The 16387-nt window shown below is 45.8% G+C and overlaps 1 protein-coding gene across 9 annotated transcripts in view; it reads right to left on the bottom strand.

Annotated features, from left to right (window-relative positions):
* FAM110B (family with sequence similarity 110 member B) overlaps nucleotides 1-16387 on the bottom strand; it is a 184365-nt gene that overhangs the window by 31753 nt on the left and 136225 nt on the right. For 4 of the 9 annotated variants that reach the window (XM_059394605.1, XM_059394602.1, XM_059394606.1 and 1 more), the window contains one exon: nucleotides 3020-6276. The exons of the other annotated variants lie outside the window; for them this stretch is intronic. In XM_059394605.1, the coding sequence (XP_059250588.1) occupies nucleotides 4865-5977 (1113 nt within the window). In that variant the 5' untranslated portion in view covers nucleotides 5978-6276 and the 3' untranslated portion in view covers nucleotides 3020-4864. Of the gene's footprint in view, nucleotides 1-3019; nucleotides 6277-16387 lie in introns of those variants that run through there. 9 annotated transcript variants of the gene reach the window in all.

Raw genomic sequence — 16387 nt, 5'->3', positions numbered from 1 at the left:
CTGTGACCCTGGGGTCACCGTTCACATTATAATCATTGGAGATTTATGAATTATTAGGACTTTTTTAAAAAAATAAATTGTTTTGAGGAAGGTATACCTTTTAACCACTTACACACAAGCACTATTTAAACTAGCAAATGCTGGGCCCATAGGCAGTGCACAAATTACTAGGTGGTGGGAAAAGGCAACACAGAAATGCAAAAATATCACCAGTTGATCCTTGTGTTGGGTCTTGAAAGAGCAGGGGTGTGCAAGGTCAGGAGGAAGGAAAAAGCATTCCTCACAGAATGAAAAACTACTGAAACAGCAATAGTGGTGATTCTAAAACCTGTCCATAAATTCTCATTCTTTCCTTTAAAAGATGAGGTCTAACTCTCTTCTCCATGAGTGTGGGCGGTATGTAGTGATATGTTTTTGATGATTTGAACACAGTGGAGGTGTGTGACTTCAGCTATTGGATCACAAAAGGCTCTGTGGCTTCCTCATTACTTTCTCTCTTGGGCCAACTCCCTTTAGAGGAAGCCAGATGCCATGTTGTAAGGACTCTCACTACCATCACGTGATTCATCTTGGGGTTTCAGATTCTCCAGCCAGAGTCAAGACTTCAGAGGATGCAGCCCCAACTGACATTTTGTCTGGAGCCTAACGACATTCCCTTGTGCCAGAACCATCTAACTACGCCGGTACAGGAGTGGTGGACTCCTAATCCACAGAAAGGGAGATAATATATATTTATTGTTTTAAGTTGCTGAGCTTTGGGAAATTTGCTTTGCAGCAGCAGATCACTAACACAGTGGCAATGGAAACAACTTCTGCTTGGAGCCTGGGGACGTGGGGACACAGAAAATGGGGTCTGAAAGGTAAATGCCCAACATTCTCTGATAAGAAATTGAGATTTATCCTTTCAGCAACATATTCAAGCTGGAGGACGTCTTTCTCTAGAGGAGTGATGCGATCAGAGTCTTTGGCGTGAAATGGGACGGGAAGGGAGATTGGCTGGGGCCGAGGGGACTCCAGTTAGCAGGCTACAGGAACAATCACTCCGGTAGGAAGAGGAAAGCCTGAATTAAGACAATGGCAGAGAGGGTGGATATTGGGAGGACTGTCTTAAGATTTGGCGGTTTTCAGAAACAACCAGTATTTAGAGCCATCTCGTGAAATCACGCTTCACTCTGCCTTGTGTCGGGGGAAAAGTATGCTGAACTACACGACAACTCTGTATTCCTACCAACATCATCATGATCATCACACACACACACACACACACACACACACACACACACACGAGATAATTTTCAAGCACGCACAGAATCAGCACTTTGTAAAAAGGACTTCACAATTAGGAAATGTCTCACTCTTAGGATTTAATATTAAGCCTTTCAGGGGCGCCTGGGTGGCTCAGTGGGTTAAGCCGCTGCCTTCGGCTCAGGTCATGATCTCAGGGTCCTAAGATCGAGTCCCGCATGGGGCTCCCTGCTTGGCGGGGAGCCTGCTTCCTCCTCTCTCTCTCTGCCTGCCTCTATGCCTCTATGCCTACTTGTGATCTCTGTCAAATAAATAAATAAAATCTTTAAAAAAAAATATTAAGCCTTTCAAACAGTCCTTTATAGAAACACTAATTTCACGAACAAAAAAATAATAAGCTCCCCCTTCCATAAAGGGAACCAAAAGGCTCACATGTGTCCAATGCACAAATAAGGCCACAGAGGATTAGACTGAATTTTGGTGGGACACAGATTAAATGTGACTTTGAAATGTTGAAATCTTCAGCAGAATCCATGACTAAAACAGCAGACAGTGGGGGCGCCTGGGTGGCTCAGTTGTTAAGCAGCTGCCTTCGATTCAGGTCATGATCCCAGGGTCCTAGGATCCAGCCCTGCATCCGGCTCCTTGCTTGGCGGGGAGTCTGCTTCTCCCTCTCCCACTCCCTCTGCTTGTGTTCCCTCTCTCACTGTGCCTCTGCCAAATAAATAAATAAAATCTTAAAAAAAAATAAAATAGCAGACAATAATATTAAATTAGCTAAGAAGTGCTCGCCTCCCAGAAAACTGGTGTCCTTAGAAAAATGACATCTATTTTTGGTATTTCAATAGCCCTAGAAAGAGATGCATATAAATGCTATGCCATGAATATTTCAAATGGCCACATTTCTGCCCTAACGGTGAGGGGAGGATATTTATATATATGTGTATGTGTGTGTGTGTGTATATATATGCATATATATATATATATATATATATATATATACATACATATATATATATTTTTGAACTAAATGAAAGAAACCTATTTTCATTCTATAATCTTGAATGCACTGTGTCATCACCACTGAAAGCTACATCTCCAGAAGTTTCTTTCTGGAAAGTAAGCGTTCTAGTGAGACAGATAACTAATCAGAGAACTAGAAAGAATTCCAAACCAGCAGAGAGAAAGTAAAGCAACCACATTTGATTTCCAGAAGGAAAAAGTTGCAAATTGTAGTAGTTGAGAATCTTATCATGTCTGCTTCTGAAAACTGCTTCTTAATGCTTTCTTTTACATTTACACAGTATATGAAACTTTTTTTTTTCTCTTTTCTAAGACTTTATTTATTCATATGACAGAGAGAGATCACAAGTAGGCAGAGAGGCAGGCAGAGAGAGAGAGGAGGAAGCAGGCTCCCCGCTGAGCAGAGAGCCCGATGCGGGACTCGATCCCAGGACCCTGAGATCATGACCCGAGCCGAAGGCAGCGGCTTAACCCACTGAGCCACCCAGGCACCCCGAGTATATGAAACTTTTGAAGCAATGTTAATCTTCAGATAGCTTGATCCAATAGATACTTGAATACTCCGCATCCTACCAAGAGAAGATAAGATCTGTCCACTAAGAGGAATGCTGTTTCTCTTAAAGGACGCAACTATATTCCTTGAGGCAAAGGCTGTGTTGTTGACCACAGTGGTCCTGTGCCAACTGCGAGGCCCCAAAAGGGGGCCCCTCACCAAACGACCTGTTGAAAGAGGAATGAACGAACAAGTGGACAAATGTATGAACACGTTTAATGCTAATGACTCTGGACTTGTACAAATAACATTCAAAGGTAGGTCTCCGCTGTTAAGAACTCATAAATATTTACAACCGAAGGTCTTGCGGAAGATGTGAAAAACTCTGATGTTTAAGAAAAGGTAAAAATAACGCAAGTGTGAACTAAGTAAAGAAGAGGTGGCATATTTTAGGAAGCTTGACGAAACTCTTTTAGCAAAAGCACACTGCTATCGCTGTTCAGAATAACTGTGATATGGCGAAAGTAACTTAATGAAAACATGTTCCTTCGAAGCTACTGAAAACCTGCTTCTGGCTCACAGTCCAAAGTTAAACTTTTCGTGGCAGGAGCAAAGACAAGGACAAAGAGAAACCACCACCGTTAGTGCCTGCACCAGAGCTATTTATTTAGCGTAACTTTTTCTTTTTTCTTAAAGATTTCGTAACAACTGAAGTATGTACAAAGTCTTACAGCATTTACACCATAAAAAGTTTCCCATTAGCTGATAAAGTCTAAGGTAGTGCTGCTGAGAACTTCAGAGCATGAGTACGGCGCAATGAAGCAGACTGCTACACGTTTTTACCTCTCCGCCACCACACACTACAACTGTCAGCTGGTCCACAGCTAACGATCCACCTGCAAGACAGGTTACTGGGGAAAACAGGAATGAGTCGATTATGCAGCACTAGAGACCAAGGGGTGGAAAAGCTACATGGCATCATGTTTCTACAGTTTCCTAGAGCTGTAACAAAGGTCCACAGCCTGGGAGAATAACATATGCAAGACAACACAATCGCACTGCTCAGATAATGGTTCGGTTAAGAAAGGTATTCGCTTTTGAATGGGAGGCTCTATACTGATATGGCTGGTATTTCCATTTGTGTTCATGTCTTCAGATAGCTCACACCTGCACAAGCCCCACTCCCCTCTCCCAAATAAATCAACAGCACAGGGAGAGAAGGAGAGAGGCAAGAGAGTCAGCACAGAATATCAGTTCTCGATCAAAAAACAAACAAGTTTTTTTTTTTTTTTTTTAAAGACATTTAGTATCAGCTTTAGGATCATTCCCGTCATAAGATTAATAGTAGAAATTTTGGAATCAACCCAAATCAGAAGAACATCAACAAAAACCCCCAACCCCCAAACTCCTAGATTGAATCACCTTCATTGTTTCTGATTGTCTTTCCTTGGGGTATTACACAGAAGCACCAACATTTACACACTTAATCGGACACAAAACGTAGCACTGTTGCCCTAACCACTACTTTAGTAAGTGGCAGGAGAATTCCAATACGCAAATGATTGACATCAGGCTCACCGCTTTCTTCCTCAGAAAACCCAGCCTGGTTCTCTAGCTTAGGTCAGTCACTGTATCTGTTTGGTAGCAGAGCTCATGGATTTTCCCCACTGTTTCCGGCTCACACGTAGGCAAATTGGCTTTTTATTTCAAAAAGATTCTACTCTCAACTTAAAAGCCAGTTGATAAAACCTTTAATTAAGACACAAGAGCGTGGGATATAAAAACACAAGAACCACATAAATATCGAAGAAGTTGTATACCATTTTTTGTGTAAACAGTTTTGCTTAAGATTGAAGCCCTAACCGGATTCTGGCCTGAAACTCTTGGCAGATGACGTTGTGTTCAGCCAGGCTCTGCAGCGATGGTTGACGTGGAAGCCAGGTCAGTCCCCATGTTGACAGGCATGCAACTTGGAAACATTGCACAACGAGCAACACAAAGAGAGTGGAGAAGCTCACAACACTTCAAGGAGACCTCACAACCTTCACGACTGCGGATGCACAGACAGAGACCCACCCCTCCCTCCTCTGCACGCACTTGGTCTTACACGTGGGAGACCTTCTGTGACTCTCTAGCTTGTTTGATGCTATATAACCACTTGATGATCCTAGCATTTCTTTCGATGGCAGAAATGCCATATGGCACTCGGTCATTGGCACTGTCATCATTTCTAAGGTCACTGTTACTGTCCTGAGACTGTTCGCAGTCTGAGCTGATCATGCTTGCGCTGCGGAAGTTGAGGGATATGATGTCGGAATTAGCCCTTGCAAAGTTTTCCATTCCAAGGTTTTCCAGCTCTTCAGGGTCCAGTCCGCAGTAGTTGAAGAACCTCTCCACGTCCGCGTCCACGCGGAAATACCTGTCACTCAAGTCCGACTTAGACCGCTGGAGCGAGGGTCTTCGGCTGACGCCGCAGGCTGGTTCCACCGGTTCGGCTTCCGGGGACTTCACGGTGGCCATGGCGGCGACCTTGGGTTTGGGAGGCAGGGGAGGGGCGGAGCTACTGCAGGGGATCGCTTTTAGGGGCTTCACACTGGTCACTTTGCGGATGTCCGAGGAGCTGTGGGAGACGTGGAGGAAGGACTCGGCCGACTGCTCCAGCAGCCTCCTGCCCACGTGGGAGCCGCCCTCCTGCGGGCTGCCGCGGCCCTGCGTGGGGTACACCTTCAGGGACTCGGCGAAGGAGTGCCGGTGCAGGTCGGTGGAGTCTGGCCGGTGAGGCGGCCAGTTCCGGGAGCTGTGCTTGTGCCCCGAGCCCGAGCTGGAGCCTTCGGAGCTGTTGATGATGTTTTTCAGGATCTCGAGCTTCAGGTTCTCCCTCTGCACGCCACTCTCGGTCTTGGCGTGGCTGCCGAACACCCGGAGCGTCGGGCTGCCCAGGGCGCGCTTGGCGGCGGGGCACACCGGGGGCTTGGCCAGCACGGCCGGCTTCACCGGCTCCTGCTTGGCGTTGATGACCTCCTGACTCTTGACATACTTGGCCTTGTCCGCTTCCAGCCTTTCCACGGCGCTGAGTCTTTTGGGGTTGGGCTCGGCCTGCCTGCGAAAGTAGTCGGGCCCTTTGTTGAGAATGCGCAGGGGGACCGCCGAGGTGAAGGTGCCCGCGGGGCTGACCGGCTTCACCATGCTACCTGTCTGTAGGGTCTCCGTGGGCATGGTGGGTGGTCTCTCCCCGGCAGCCGTGTTGGATTCTGGTCTGGGCGCCTCCGGATACGCTGAATAGACACATGTACACGAAGCACAAAGGGCAGCGGACGGAGCCTGGAATCTGGGTGTCAGCAGCAGCGGCGCCTCATCTCACAGCTCATTAACTGCCACCGGGCCTCTGATTCACTTTCCCCCTTTCTGAAAGGCCACAAGCCACAAGTTCCTTTAATCTGCTTAGCTGCCTCCTTTCTTCTCCCTGAAGGATGTGGGAGTCTCCTCCAGGTCTTTGTGCTCAACTGCAGGCAGAGCTGAAACACACAACAACCAACCGCGGGTTAGGATGGGCGAGTGACATCACGGCTGTAGCAACAGAGAAACCCCGCGGCGCCCCCGCCTCCGCCGGCCTCCCGGCCCTGGGCCGCTTCTGGGCGGCGATCCCGGGGTCCCGGAGCGCGGACCGCCCGCGCCCGGCATCCCAGCCCGCGCCCTGGCGCCCGCAGTCGGACCCGGGTGCTGGGGGACAGAGAGGGGCCGAGCTTTCCCACGCGTGGGCTCTTGTGGCCGCCTCCCCGTTGGTGAGATCCGCCCCCTAATCACGCCCGGCTGGCATTTCTTGTATCAAACCCAGGAAATCCTGGCTGAATGTGGAAATGCGGGTTTGGCAGAGCCGCGTTCCCAGTTCACTGAACGCCCCTGGGTTCCTAGGAATCCGGCATCTGCTGCAGTCTCTGGCAGCGGTGAATTAGAATACGTCTCTTTCTCAGCGAAGCAAAACTTCTGATTTCTTACTACCCAATCTCTCCATAACATCTGAAACGAGCACTTCTTTAATTCTTCAAAAACTGAAAATACTGGCAAGAAAAGGGATTGGCAGCAAAGATGAAAAAAAATAAAAATAAAAAAGCTTGTTTCGGTTATCTTACTTTTGCCAACTAATATATTTGAAAACATTTTCTCCTGAAAACGGAGACAAATGTAGGACTTCCTGTTAACTACAAGCTTATTTTTTAATTAAACAAAACTAGAAAAACCTCTAGATTAACCTTGTAACTAGATAATTTGATTATAAGTGCTCCATGATTTTTCACACTTAATGAGCAGAAAACAAAAGTGTCTCTGTGTTGTGTAGGTCCCCCAATCCCTTAGGGAACTCAGAACACAATCTTAAAGAGGTCAGTCACACCTAAATATGTCACGTTAGAGAAAACTGGCATAATAGTTAACTATTCAGGTACTTATTATTCATGGCTTTCTGAACAATTTGACCACCTTCTCCCTCAACCAAAACCACTGTAAGGAAACATTTATCAGTACTCCCAAAAGAAATCTATTTAGTACACAATATATATACGGCTTTCTACTTAGTACACAATATATGTAGCATTTTTCTAAGAACAACTCTGCTCTCTGCCTGTTACTGCTGGCAGAGAACATTTTTGAATGCATCAGCATCCCAAAGTAACTGGGTACAGACTTTTTCGGCGTCTTTGGCTATAATTAGGAATATTAAGGATCATGTATTCAACTAACATCAAAAAACTAATTTGCAAAATAAAGAGAGTGGTATAACCATAAAATCATCTACTTGCATGTTAAGAAAATGAAGTGTCTATTAAGAACAAGAGTGGAGGTGGGGGAAGGGAAGCCTGATTGTTCTCCCTTACCATCTTTTTTTTAATAATTTTTTTATTTTTTTTAAATTTTTATTTATTTATTTGACAGGCAGAGATCACAAGTAGGCAGAGAGAGGGAGGAGGAAGCAGTCTCCCTGCTTGAGCAGAGAGCCAGATGTGGGGCTCAATCCCAGGACTCTGAGCTGAAGGCAGAGGCTTTAACCCACTGAGCCACCCAGGCACCCCTCCCTTACCATCTTTTAAAAACTCAATCTCCAAATACACTCACCGCCATGTTTTGCAAAGAGACAATTTCGGTAATCTGCAAAAGGATTTGTTCTAATAAAAATATTTTCCGAGGCAAGACTTGAGAAGCCCCAAGGCAATTCCTACATAATGACTTCCTTTAATTGTGCAGTTCTGTTATGATACTTCAATTTAATTGAAAGAGCCACCTCCTCCCCCCTCTCATGAAGATTAAGTGAGATTGCTTCTTTGAACAAATTCTGAATGAAATGCCAGAGGGGAGCGGCAATTTCTCCGCGGAGCCTTCTGTGTTTCTTCATCTACCACCCTAGGGTCCACCTAATGGAAGGTGAACTGGAGCCCCTTTCCCTGTGGAGCTCAGAAGCAGAACAGGTAGCAGAACCTGGGCTCAGAGGCAACCCCACTGGATCTTACCAGGCGCTTGAGAGAGGGTTGCCCCACCCACCATGCCCCCACTCCTACCAGGCCACATTTCTCCCCAGTAAGTGAATGAGTATAACATCTCCAGCTCCATCTTCACATCTGGGGCTTCCAAATGTGTCTGCAGTTGGGACAGTGGCAGTACATTTGGGAGCAAAGTGAAGGACATGACTGAGATTTGCACCCATCAGCTTTGTGTTAAAGACCAAAGCAAGCTTTCTGCAAGGCAAGTGGGAAGGTGGCCCGGTGGGGGTAGGTGACGGAGCTCATACCTCTTCTCCGGGGCCTCCTCCCTTCATCTGGGATATGAGGTGCTTGAATGAGATTCCCAAGATCCTCTCTCCCTCTAAATCATGGGGTTCTGAGAAGCTAAGAATGAACGAACTATCTCCACTTTGAAAATGGCACCTGGGACTATTGGCCTATGATTGGACCATGGTTCCTGCATTCACTGTTCTTAGGAAAATACTCTCTGAATGATGAGTTGTCCTGATCATCCTTTTGTGAACTGGCCTTAAAGCCCATGCCCCTGCATGACTCTTCCCTTGTAATTCCATCCATTCCATCAGGACCAGAAGCCCAAATATCTATGTTGTCACTGACCCAAACTCTCCAGCATGCCCTGTCACGGCGGGCTCTGAGATCTTTGAACACTAAATAAGAATCGTTACTCTCAACGCACAGGACTGACGGACACCAGTCTGTGTACCAGGGCTCACGCCTCAGGAAGCTCACTGGGCTGCTTTCACACTGATTTCTTCCTGGAAAAAAAGGCGAGAAAATGGGTAAACGGAGGCAGACACCCTCCGGAGGGCTCCTGCAGGCAAGACTGTCTGCTCCCAGCCATCTAACCTTGGTGAGCAGTTTCTAGAACAAAACCGGTGTGGAAGGATTATGTAAGAAAGGCACTGACTGCAACCACTTTCCACTTCATTTCCTTTTTGTTCCACCCCGCTTCTTTCCTCTGTCATGCCCAATTGCCCTAATAATTTTCAACAGATATTTACACAGCACCAGGTTCAGAGTTTAAAAAGCTTTAATTTGAACTCTTCAGAGAGGACAAGAAAAACAGCTTCCTGAAAGAACTGAAAGCAGAAGACAATGCTGTAGGAACAGGTCGCGTGTTGGAGGATCTGGAGTAGCCAACAAACTATGCGTACTTCAAACATAATGAAGGTGGCTTAGACTGCTCCTTCTTCTAATACTTATTTAATCATATAATCCCTAACTTGTGTTCTTGTGCTTTTCATTGCTTCAACAGTGTGGGCTGGGACAGAGCTGTACATTCCCAGAGTTCTGTAAGGTATATGGTCTCGATGAGGACCAAGTACATTTGGTGAAAAGATGGGTCAAGTGGTAGATGATACACCTGGAAACTCGGGGCTACATCTCGACGTCATTTTGTGACAACCACAAACTGTGCTCAGGGAACACTGTGGCACATGACCCTCTGCTGACGCAGCCCTGCCACTGGTCCCCAACACCTGGGCAGACCCCTCAGGCGTGGCCAGGAGAGACTGCTGTTGCCTCATCCTGTTCCAGGAAAGCAAAATTTGACCTCAGCTGCACAGGACTGCTTGCGCCACAGTTATACAGTCCTGCTTGAGCGCTGACTTCTGGCTAAGAAGAGGAAACATAAGCCAGATGGAGAGAAATGTCCACTTGCAAACTATTTCGCTATATTCGACCTTGCTGAATATTCATTGGAACATTTCATGAAAGTCTAGAATGAACTGGAGAATAAAGCTTGGCAGAGCCAAGGTACAAAATGGTCAGCTGAAGCAGAGCACGTGTGAACTCCACTGCGCTCTGGACATGTTATCTGTGTGGCAGTGGAATACCAGGCAGGGACAGAGGGCGCAGAAACAAATGGTGACTCCCACTCACTGTAGCAGTGTTTCTGAAACTTGAAGGTGCCGGTGGCTGCTTGGGGATGTCCTTGAAATGGAAAATCCTGAAGTAGATTTGGGATGCGGCCCGAGCTTCTGCATTTCTCAAAGATCCCAGGTGATGCCCAGGAAGCTGGTCCAGCCTTTGACTGGCCAGGGCAAAGGGAAGGAAGCCCGCTGCTGTACTAGGAAGCAACAGGTTGGAACTGAAATGCCTCTACACACTTTATGTGAAAAATGCTTAAAGGTAAAGGTGCTGGAATCCGGGTACCACGCACCGCAGTGCCTCTGAGGTGGGGCTGATGATGGGCGACTGTGGCCTGTGTGAGAGGCCGCCAGCTAAGGGCTGCCATGGGGACTGCTGTTCACTGTTGAAGCAGCAAATCCAGATCTCTGCAGAAACTCACCCGATTTTAAAATTCAATTTGTGAAACACTGGGGGCCAAGTGCTTCTGGTAAGTAAAAAGAAAGAGATAGTTAATGCTTAATTGGTCTTTAAATTTTAAGTATGAAGAAAGCACTGCAGTTAGAGCAAGGACACCCTGGGATTGAACACAGTCCCAGATCCACCTACAGAAGTTTCTTAAATATGTGAAGACTGGCCATTTCCCAGGTGCCTTCCGGCATGGACAAGGCGGTAATGTTGCTGTCAAGGGGGAGTTTAATTCAATTTCTGATCACCAAACAGCTCAGTGTGGTGACCTTATCTATAAAAATTGAATGTGTTGAATTTGGTGAGCTTGAGAACATCTCGGTTCAAACATTCTTGGAGGCAAATAAGAAAAGAAGCAGTTTACCTTTGAGGTTAATAAGGATTCTTGAAGAACTGATCTTTCTAATTTCCTCATGTGTCTGATCACAGAACACTGCGATACATATACAATTGTGCCATGTCGCTTTCTGACTTTTTTTGTAATAGTGTTTGTGCTAATGACTTTAAGGCATCAAATTCCAACTTGCTGTGTGGGGGGGGTCCCTCTCACAGCTGTTCTTGGATATTCCCGTTTAAGAACAGACAAGCATCCATGTCAGTGAAGTAAAAAACACACAGTTTCATAGGACAATGTGACGTTTGAATTCTTAACAAATATAAGAGAAATGCACTCACAATGTAGGAGTGCTCACTGAATGATGGGCTGTGTTCAATCAGTTAGTACCTGTCGATGGAGCAATTAGGTGTCAGGTGTAAAGAAACAGGAAGTCATGATAATTTAGGGGGAAAAAAAAGACTCAAAATGCATATGACGAATATGAATTGGATAATGCCAGTGACAAATGTGGCAGGACTGTCCCAAAAGACTTCCCCACAAACCACTTCTCAGTAGTCAGTCGTATGAAGGGCAGTGAGGATCTGGAATAAAGGCGCGTCCATCCATTCTCAAAGCGGCTGTCTACTGAGTTCATGGTACAATTCAGAAACATCAAAGACAGCCAGTGGCTGGTCCGGTGTGCTAAGGGGACAGTGGTCAGAGACCCACTGCGGGTGGCAAGGGCAGATGGACTCCAGGTTTTAGGCAGAGTATGGGGAGCAAACAGAAGGGGAATGAAGCATCAGTGACATGGTCAGATCTGTATTTTTAAGAAATCCCCAGCTGGCAGAGAATGGGTAGCTGGAGAGGGGAGCCAGAGGGGCTTTGACAGGAGCCAGTCAGAACTGTCTGGGGGTGGGAGAGAGCAGCAGGGCTCAGAGCAGCTGACTTTGGGTCTGGGTCCTGGCTCAGCCCCATAAAGCTGAGTAGCCTTGGGCCTCAACTTCTCCATCTCCAAAATGGGGATAATAATAGTACCCACTTCTTTACGGGATTTGAGAAGATTCAGTAGGGGCAGAGGCACTTTTTGTTCACATAACAGTTATGAGGAGGGGGTCTCTGGGGATGGACGGAAGCATGGACAATTCAAGAGATGCTGACGAGGTACACTGGGCTGAATTTGCAGACACACCAGGTGTGGAGGGTGAGGGGGCATACTGAGGATGACTGGGCTTCTGGTATGACTACTGAGAAGTGGCTTATGGGTAAGTACACTCTCTCTTCCATTGCTTGCTCTTCTGCATGCCAGGCCTGAGCCAAACCCAACTCTAGCGGCCCCTACAAACCAGCCCAGTGCATGCACACATCGGTCCTGACCTCCAACGCTGGTGATTTCTGAACCAGCAGGGTGTCACAAAATTTGTCACCTCCTTAATACATATCGCACATAGTTAACAATACCGTGGTTATCACAAAAAGATTATATTTAGAAGCAAAATGCGTTAAAAAATAATGCTTAAGAGTTCTGGGGGCTAAAGGAAGCAATGCCATTCCCCTTGGAAGACACTGATTTATCAATTTTAGTGAATACGCCATGTTTTCAACATCTTCCCTTCCAAGTGCAGACTCCTTTGAATCGGTTTCTTTCACAGTGCTAAAATAATTGTAAAAAATACAATGCAAAAGTAGAGGAGCATATCAGAAGTGGAAAAGTAAGTATGTTTCCAAAAATGGACTGTATTTGCACACTAGTGACTGAACAGAAACTAAGAATTCAGAGGGCCAACCATCTGGAAGCATTAAGTCAAAACCACTGCCCTTTCAGGACCTGTACTTTTTCAATTACTGAATGACGTGCCTCGTTCTTTCTTATCATCTGGTGAATCCCGCTCATCTATAATTCTGATGGCTGAAGCTTCTCTTTTTTGACCTCAGCGTGACCATCAGCATCAGCTCCAAGCTGTAAGTGAAATAATCCGGCCATTCACACTATCACTTTGAATACTCTTGGAAGCCAGGGGCTTTTCCTTTGACTTTTTAAAAAAATATTTTATTTACTTATTTGACAGAGAGAGAGAAGAGAGAGCAGTGCACAAGCAGGGGAAGCAGGAGAGGGAGAAGCACGGAACCGGATGCAGGACTGGATCCCAGGACCCTGAGATCATGACCTGAGCTGAAGGTGGACACTTCACCAACTGAGCCTCCCAGGTGCCCCTAGGGGCTTTTCCAAATAACGTTTCAACTTCTGATTCCAGTATCCTCATCATTTTTCAGCTTATTTTTTTCAGTTGGCTAGAGGAGGTCTTCATTCATATGTTATTTAGTAACAATCTCCACCCTAAGTTTCCATTACTTTGTTTCAATTTTCCACATGTTAGGTAAACCACTTCCACACTTTCTCAGCACCTCCTTTAAGTCCTGTTTCTCCTGAAATGTGCATTCTACACAATGGTAGGATACAAACAGATGTTGGAATGAGGGCACATATGTGGGAGAGGCCAACTCTTCACTTAAAACAACTACCCAGATATGGATCAAGAAGTGATGTCTATCTCACTAGCTCTCATATAATGTGCTGGGGCACACTGGTGCAACAGCAGGAGACTTGTGCCTGCGTTTTGATAAATGTGAGAAAATTATTCTGACAACCCAGGAGGCCCTGTGTTATGGAAATACCCTCCAGGTGGCGCTGTGAGCCGAGCAAGTCCAGAGGGAAGCATGGAGGGGTGCAATTTGTTACCCACAGTGTTGCCTCATGTCAAGTCGGCAAACAAAGACCAGAAGGGGAGACAACTTTGCCATAGGAGTCTCAGCTCTCTGCTCAGGACTGTGATGTAGGAGGCTATGTCTGTCTAACCTGATCTCAGACAGATGAGAGGAAGCTGTGTTTCCATGTGTACAGGGATGGGAGCTTCCTAGGTCCATGTTTGTACTTGGGAAAAGGTGGTCTGGGGTTATGATAAAAGGAATTCCCCCAAAGATTCACCCTCAACAGAAGCCAGCCGCCTTGCACCAAGGGAAAGGCTGTGAGCGCCCCCTGAGTGGCTGGAGGGGGTGTGGCTGCCGCCAGGCAACCCAAAAACTCCCAGCAAGAGCCAGCTACGAAGAGCCCATGCCCAGGGACAAGGAGAGGAATCCTGTCCTCTTCCCCACAACACTCTGCATGCCCTGCACATTTGCACACCCTCACAGGACCTACAGGGAGAGGTCAGAGGTGATACCTAATCATGAGTGGGAAAGGAACTGGAGAAAGGAAGGAGAGAGGAAAAACCCACAATGTTTATTACAATGTCTCCTCCTCCACAGTAATTCCTCCTCCTCCCCTTCCAAGCCAACACCAAGTTGGAAGAGGCAGAAGCTCATTTAAACCAGATGAGAGGTTGGAGTCTGGGTTGAGACAAATGCTGGCCTGGGCTCTTTTATCCTGAAACTGATCTGAGAATTTTCAATTATTTAAGACTAACTGAAGAGCTATGGGTCCCATCTGAGATTTCATCGTGGGGATGGAAAGAAGAACTTGGCTAGGTGAGTTCTCAGGGCACTGGGAAAAAGAGTACACACACTTCCAGTTTAACCCTCATGAATCCAGGGCAAAAGACAAAAGGGCTCCACATAATATCTTTCAGGTTTTCCCTCTGCCCTTGGACTCGCTGCCCCTCCTCAGTTCAGAGCCCAGGTTCCAGGTCAAGGTCTACTGCGCTTACTCCACAGTGGGGTCTGCGACCCCAGGAAATTACTCAAGCTCAGTGTACCTCAATTTCCTCATCTATGGATAATGATTCCTACGCTTCCTAGAGCTGATGTGGGAATTCTGTGAGGGAATACACTGAAAAGGGCTCAGCGTGGAACTCGGCACCAAGTTTGCTCAGTAAATGTGAGCGGTTATTAAATTTCGTCCCCAGTGTCCACAAATTGGCACTGATAATCACCATCATTAGATTTCAAGCTTTATGGTAACTGAATGATCTTTTGTCTTAAAATGATTCCATTACTCTCCAGCGATAGTGTGTGTGTGTGTGTGTGAGTGTGTGCTATTTCTGTCAAAGTGGATGGACCATGCAGTTTCTGTCTGAAAGGTCATTTGCGTGACCCCATTTTTATCTGAGTTACAGAGAAAATATGTGGTTTCGAATTTCAAAGCAAACAGTTATGTGAGTGAACCAGGCTAGAGTAAATAATAAAGTCATTATTAAAAACGAAATCAAACCTAAAATTGGTAGGAGAAAAATAGTAGGTCAAATCTCAATCTATGATGGATTCTTTAATGTCATTCTCAAGGTCATTTAGAAAACATATTCACATGCTTCATTTTCAGTTTGAAGTCAATCCATTATTTAAAAATGTTACGGGTTTCTTTGAAAATGCCTTTCTCCTACTTAAGACAATTTAAAGGAAAAAGGGCATCAGAGGGGAAAAAAAAAATCACACTTCTGGTTCAATATTCTTTTTTGGCCAAAGGTAAAGGAAACGTTGCTATAAGAGGGCCATCAACTTGTTCCAATGTGGAGAAGCTCTGCCTGATTTCACCGGAGATTACAGAAATCAAGGCTGTGTGTGTAGCCAGTGCCAAAAATCACTGGCCAATATAAGTGCTTGCTTAATGAAAATAACTACAAATAATTAAAAAGCAGGGCTACTAGAATTCCTAATGAAAATCCCATAGGCCTGCCTGTCTTCTCCGAACAAACATAAAATGATACCACTTTCGGATCACTTTTATTCTCTTTATTCTGTCACTTTTATTCTCTCTAGTGAGAATTTTATGTGGCTTTACGTTCAGCTGCGAGAATGTGGGAGGCCAGGGCCAAATTCTAAATGAATGTTGAATTCAAGGGACCACGTTCCTTTTTTATAGACTAGGGCACTCAAATCGCAGGCCTTAGAAGCCTGGCTAGTTCGCGTTGGTCTCAGTGTTAGCTGGTCCCCTAGGTAGAGACCAGGAACCTAATGGTCTTGCAGGGGCTTAACGATGTCGCGGATTATGAACTCTGTGAGCTACGTGTGTTGTTCACGGAGATACTGCTAAGAGTGCCACCGTATCCATCCCCATGATTACCCCCGAAATGCTATCTGAGCCCCTGTTTAGGAGGAGAGGGTAAGTACTTGTGCCTCGCCTCTGAGAGAACTGACCAAGAATCTGGGGCTGTGTGGATCTGGGTACCCTGTGCCCCATTCTCCACTGACATTCATTCTCAGTAAATGCATTTTGCATACTACTTTTCCCTTTAGCTGTGTAAACTTGTACTCTACGGCAACCACAGCACATACATGCAACAACAAAGATTAAGGGTGACAATACAGAGCGATCCTTCATTTCTGAAAATATTTTTAATTTCTAGGCATCAGCCTTGGGGTAAAAGGATATTTACTCTGAAATACACTTCACAACGTGTTAAAATAAATTTGTGAAACATTTTTCAACCTGAAGGGAGAAAAAACAAAGCAGCATTTTTTTTTTTTTTTTTTTGACAGTAGATCAAG

This window comes from Mustela nigripes, chromosome 3, assembly GCF_022355385.1.
Source record: "Mustela nigripes isolate SB6536 chromosome 3, MUSNIG.SB6536, whole genome shotgun sequence".
NCBI classification, from domain to species: domain Eukaryota; kingdom Metazoa; phylum Chordata; class Mammalia; order Carnivora; family Mustelidae; genus Mustela; species Mustela nigripes.
The sequence above is the reverse complement of the archived record's forward strand: the minus strand, read 5'-3'. Positions and strand labels throughout refer to the sequence as shown.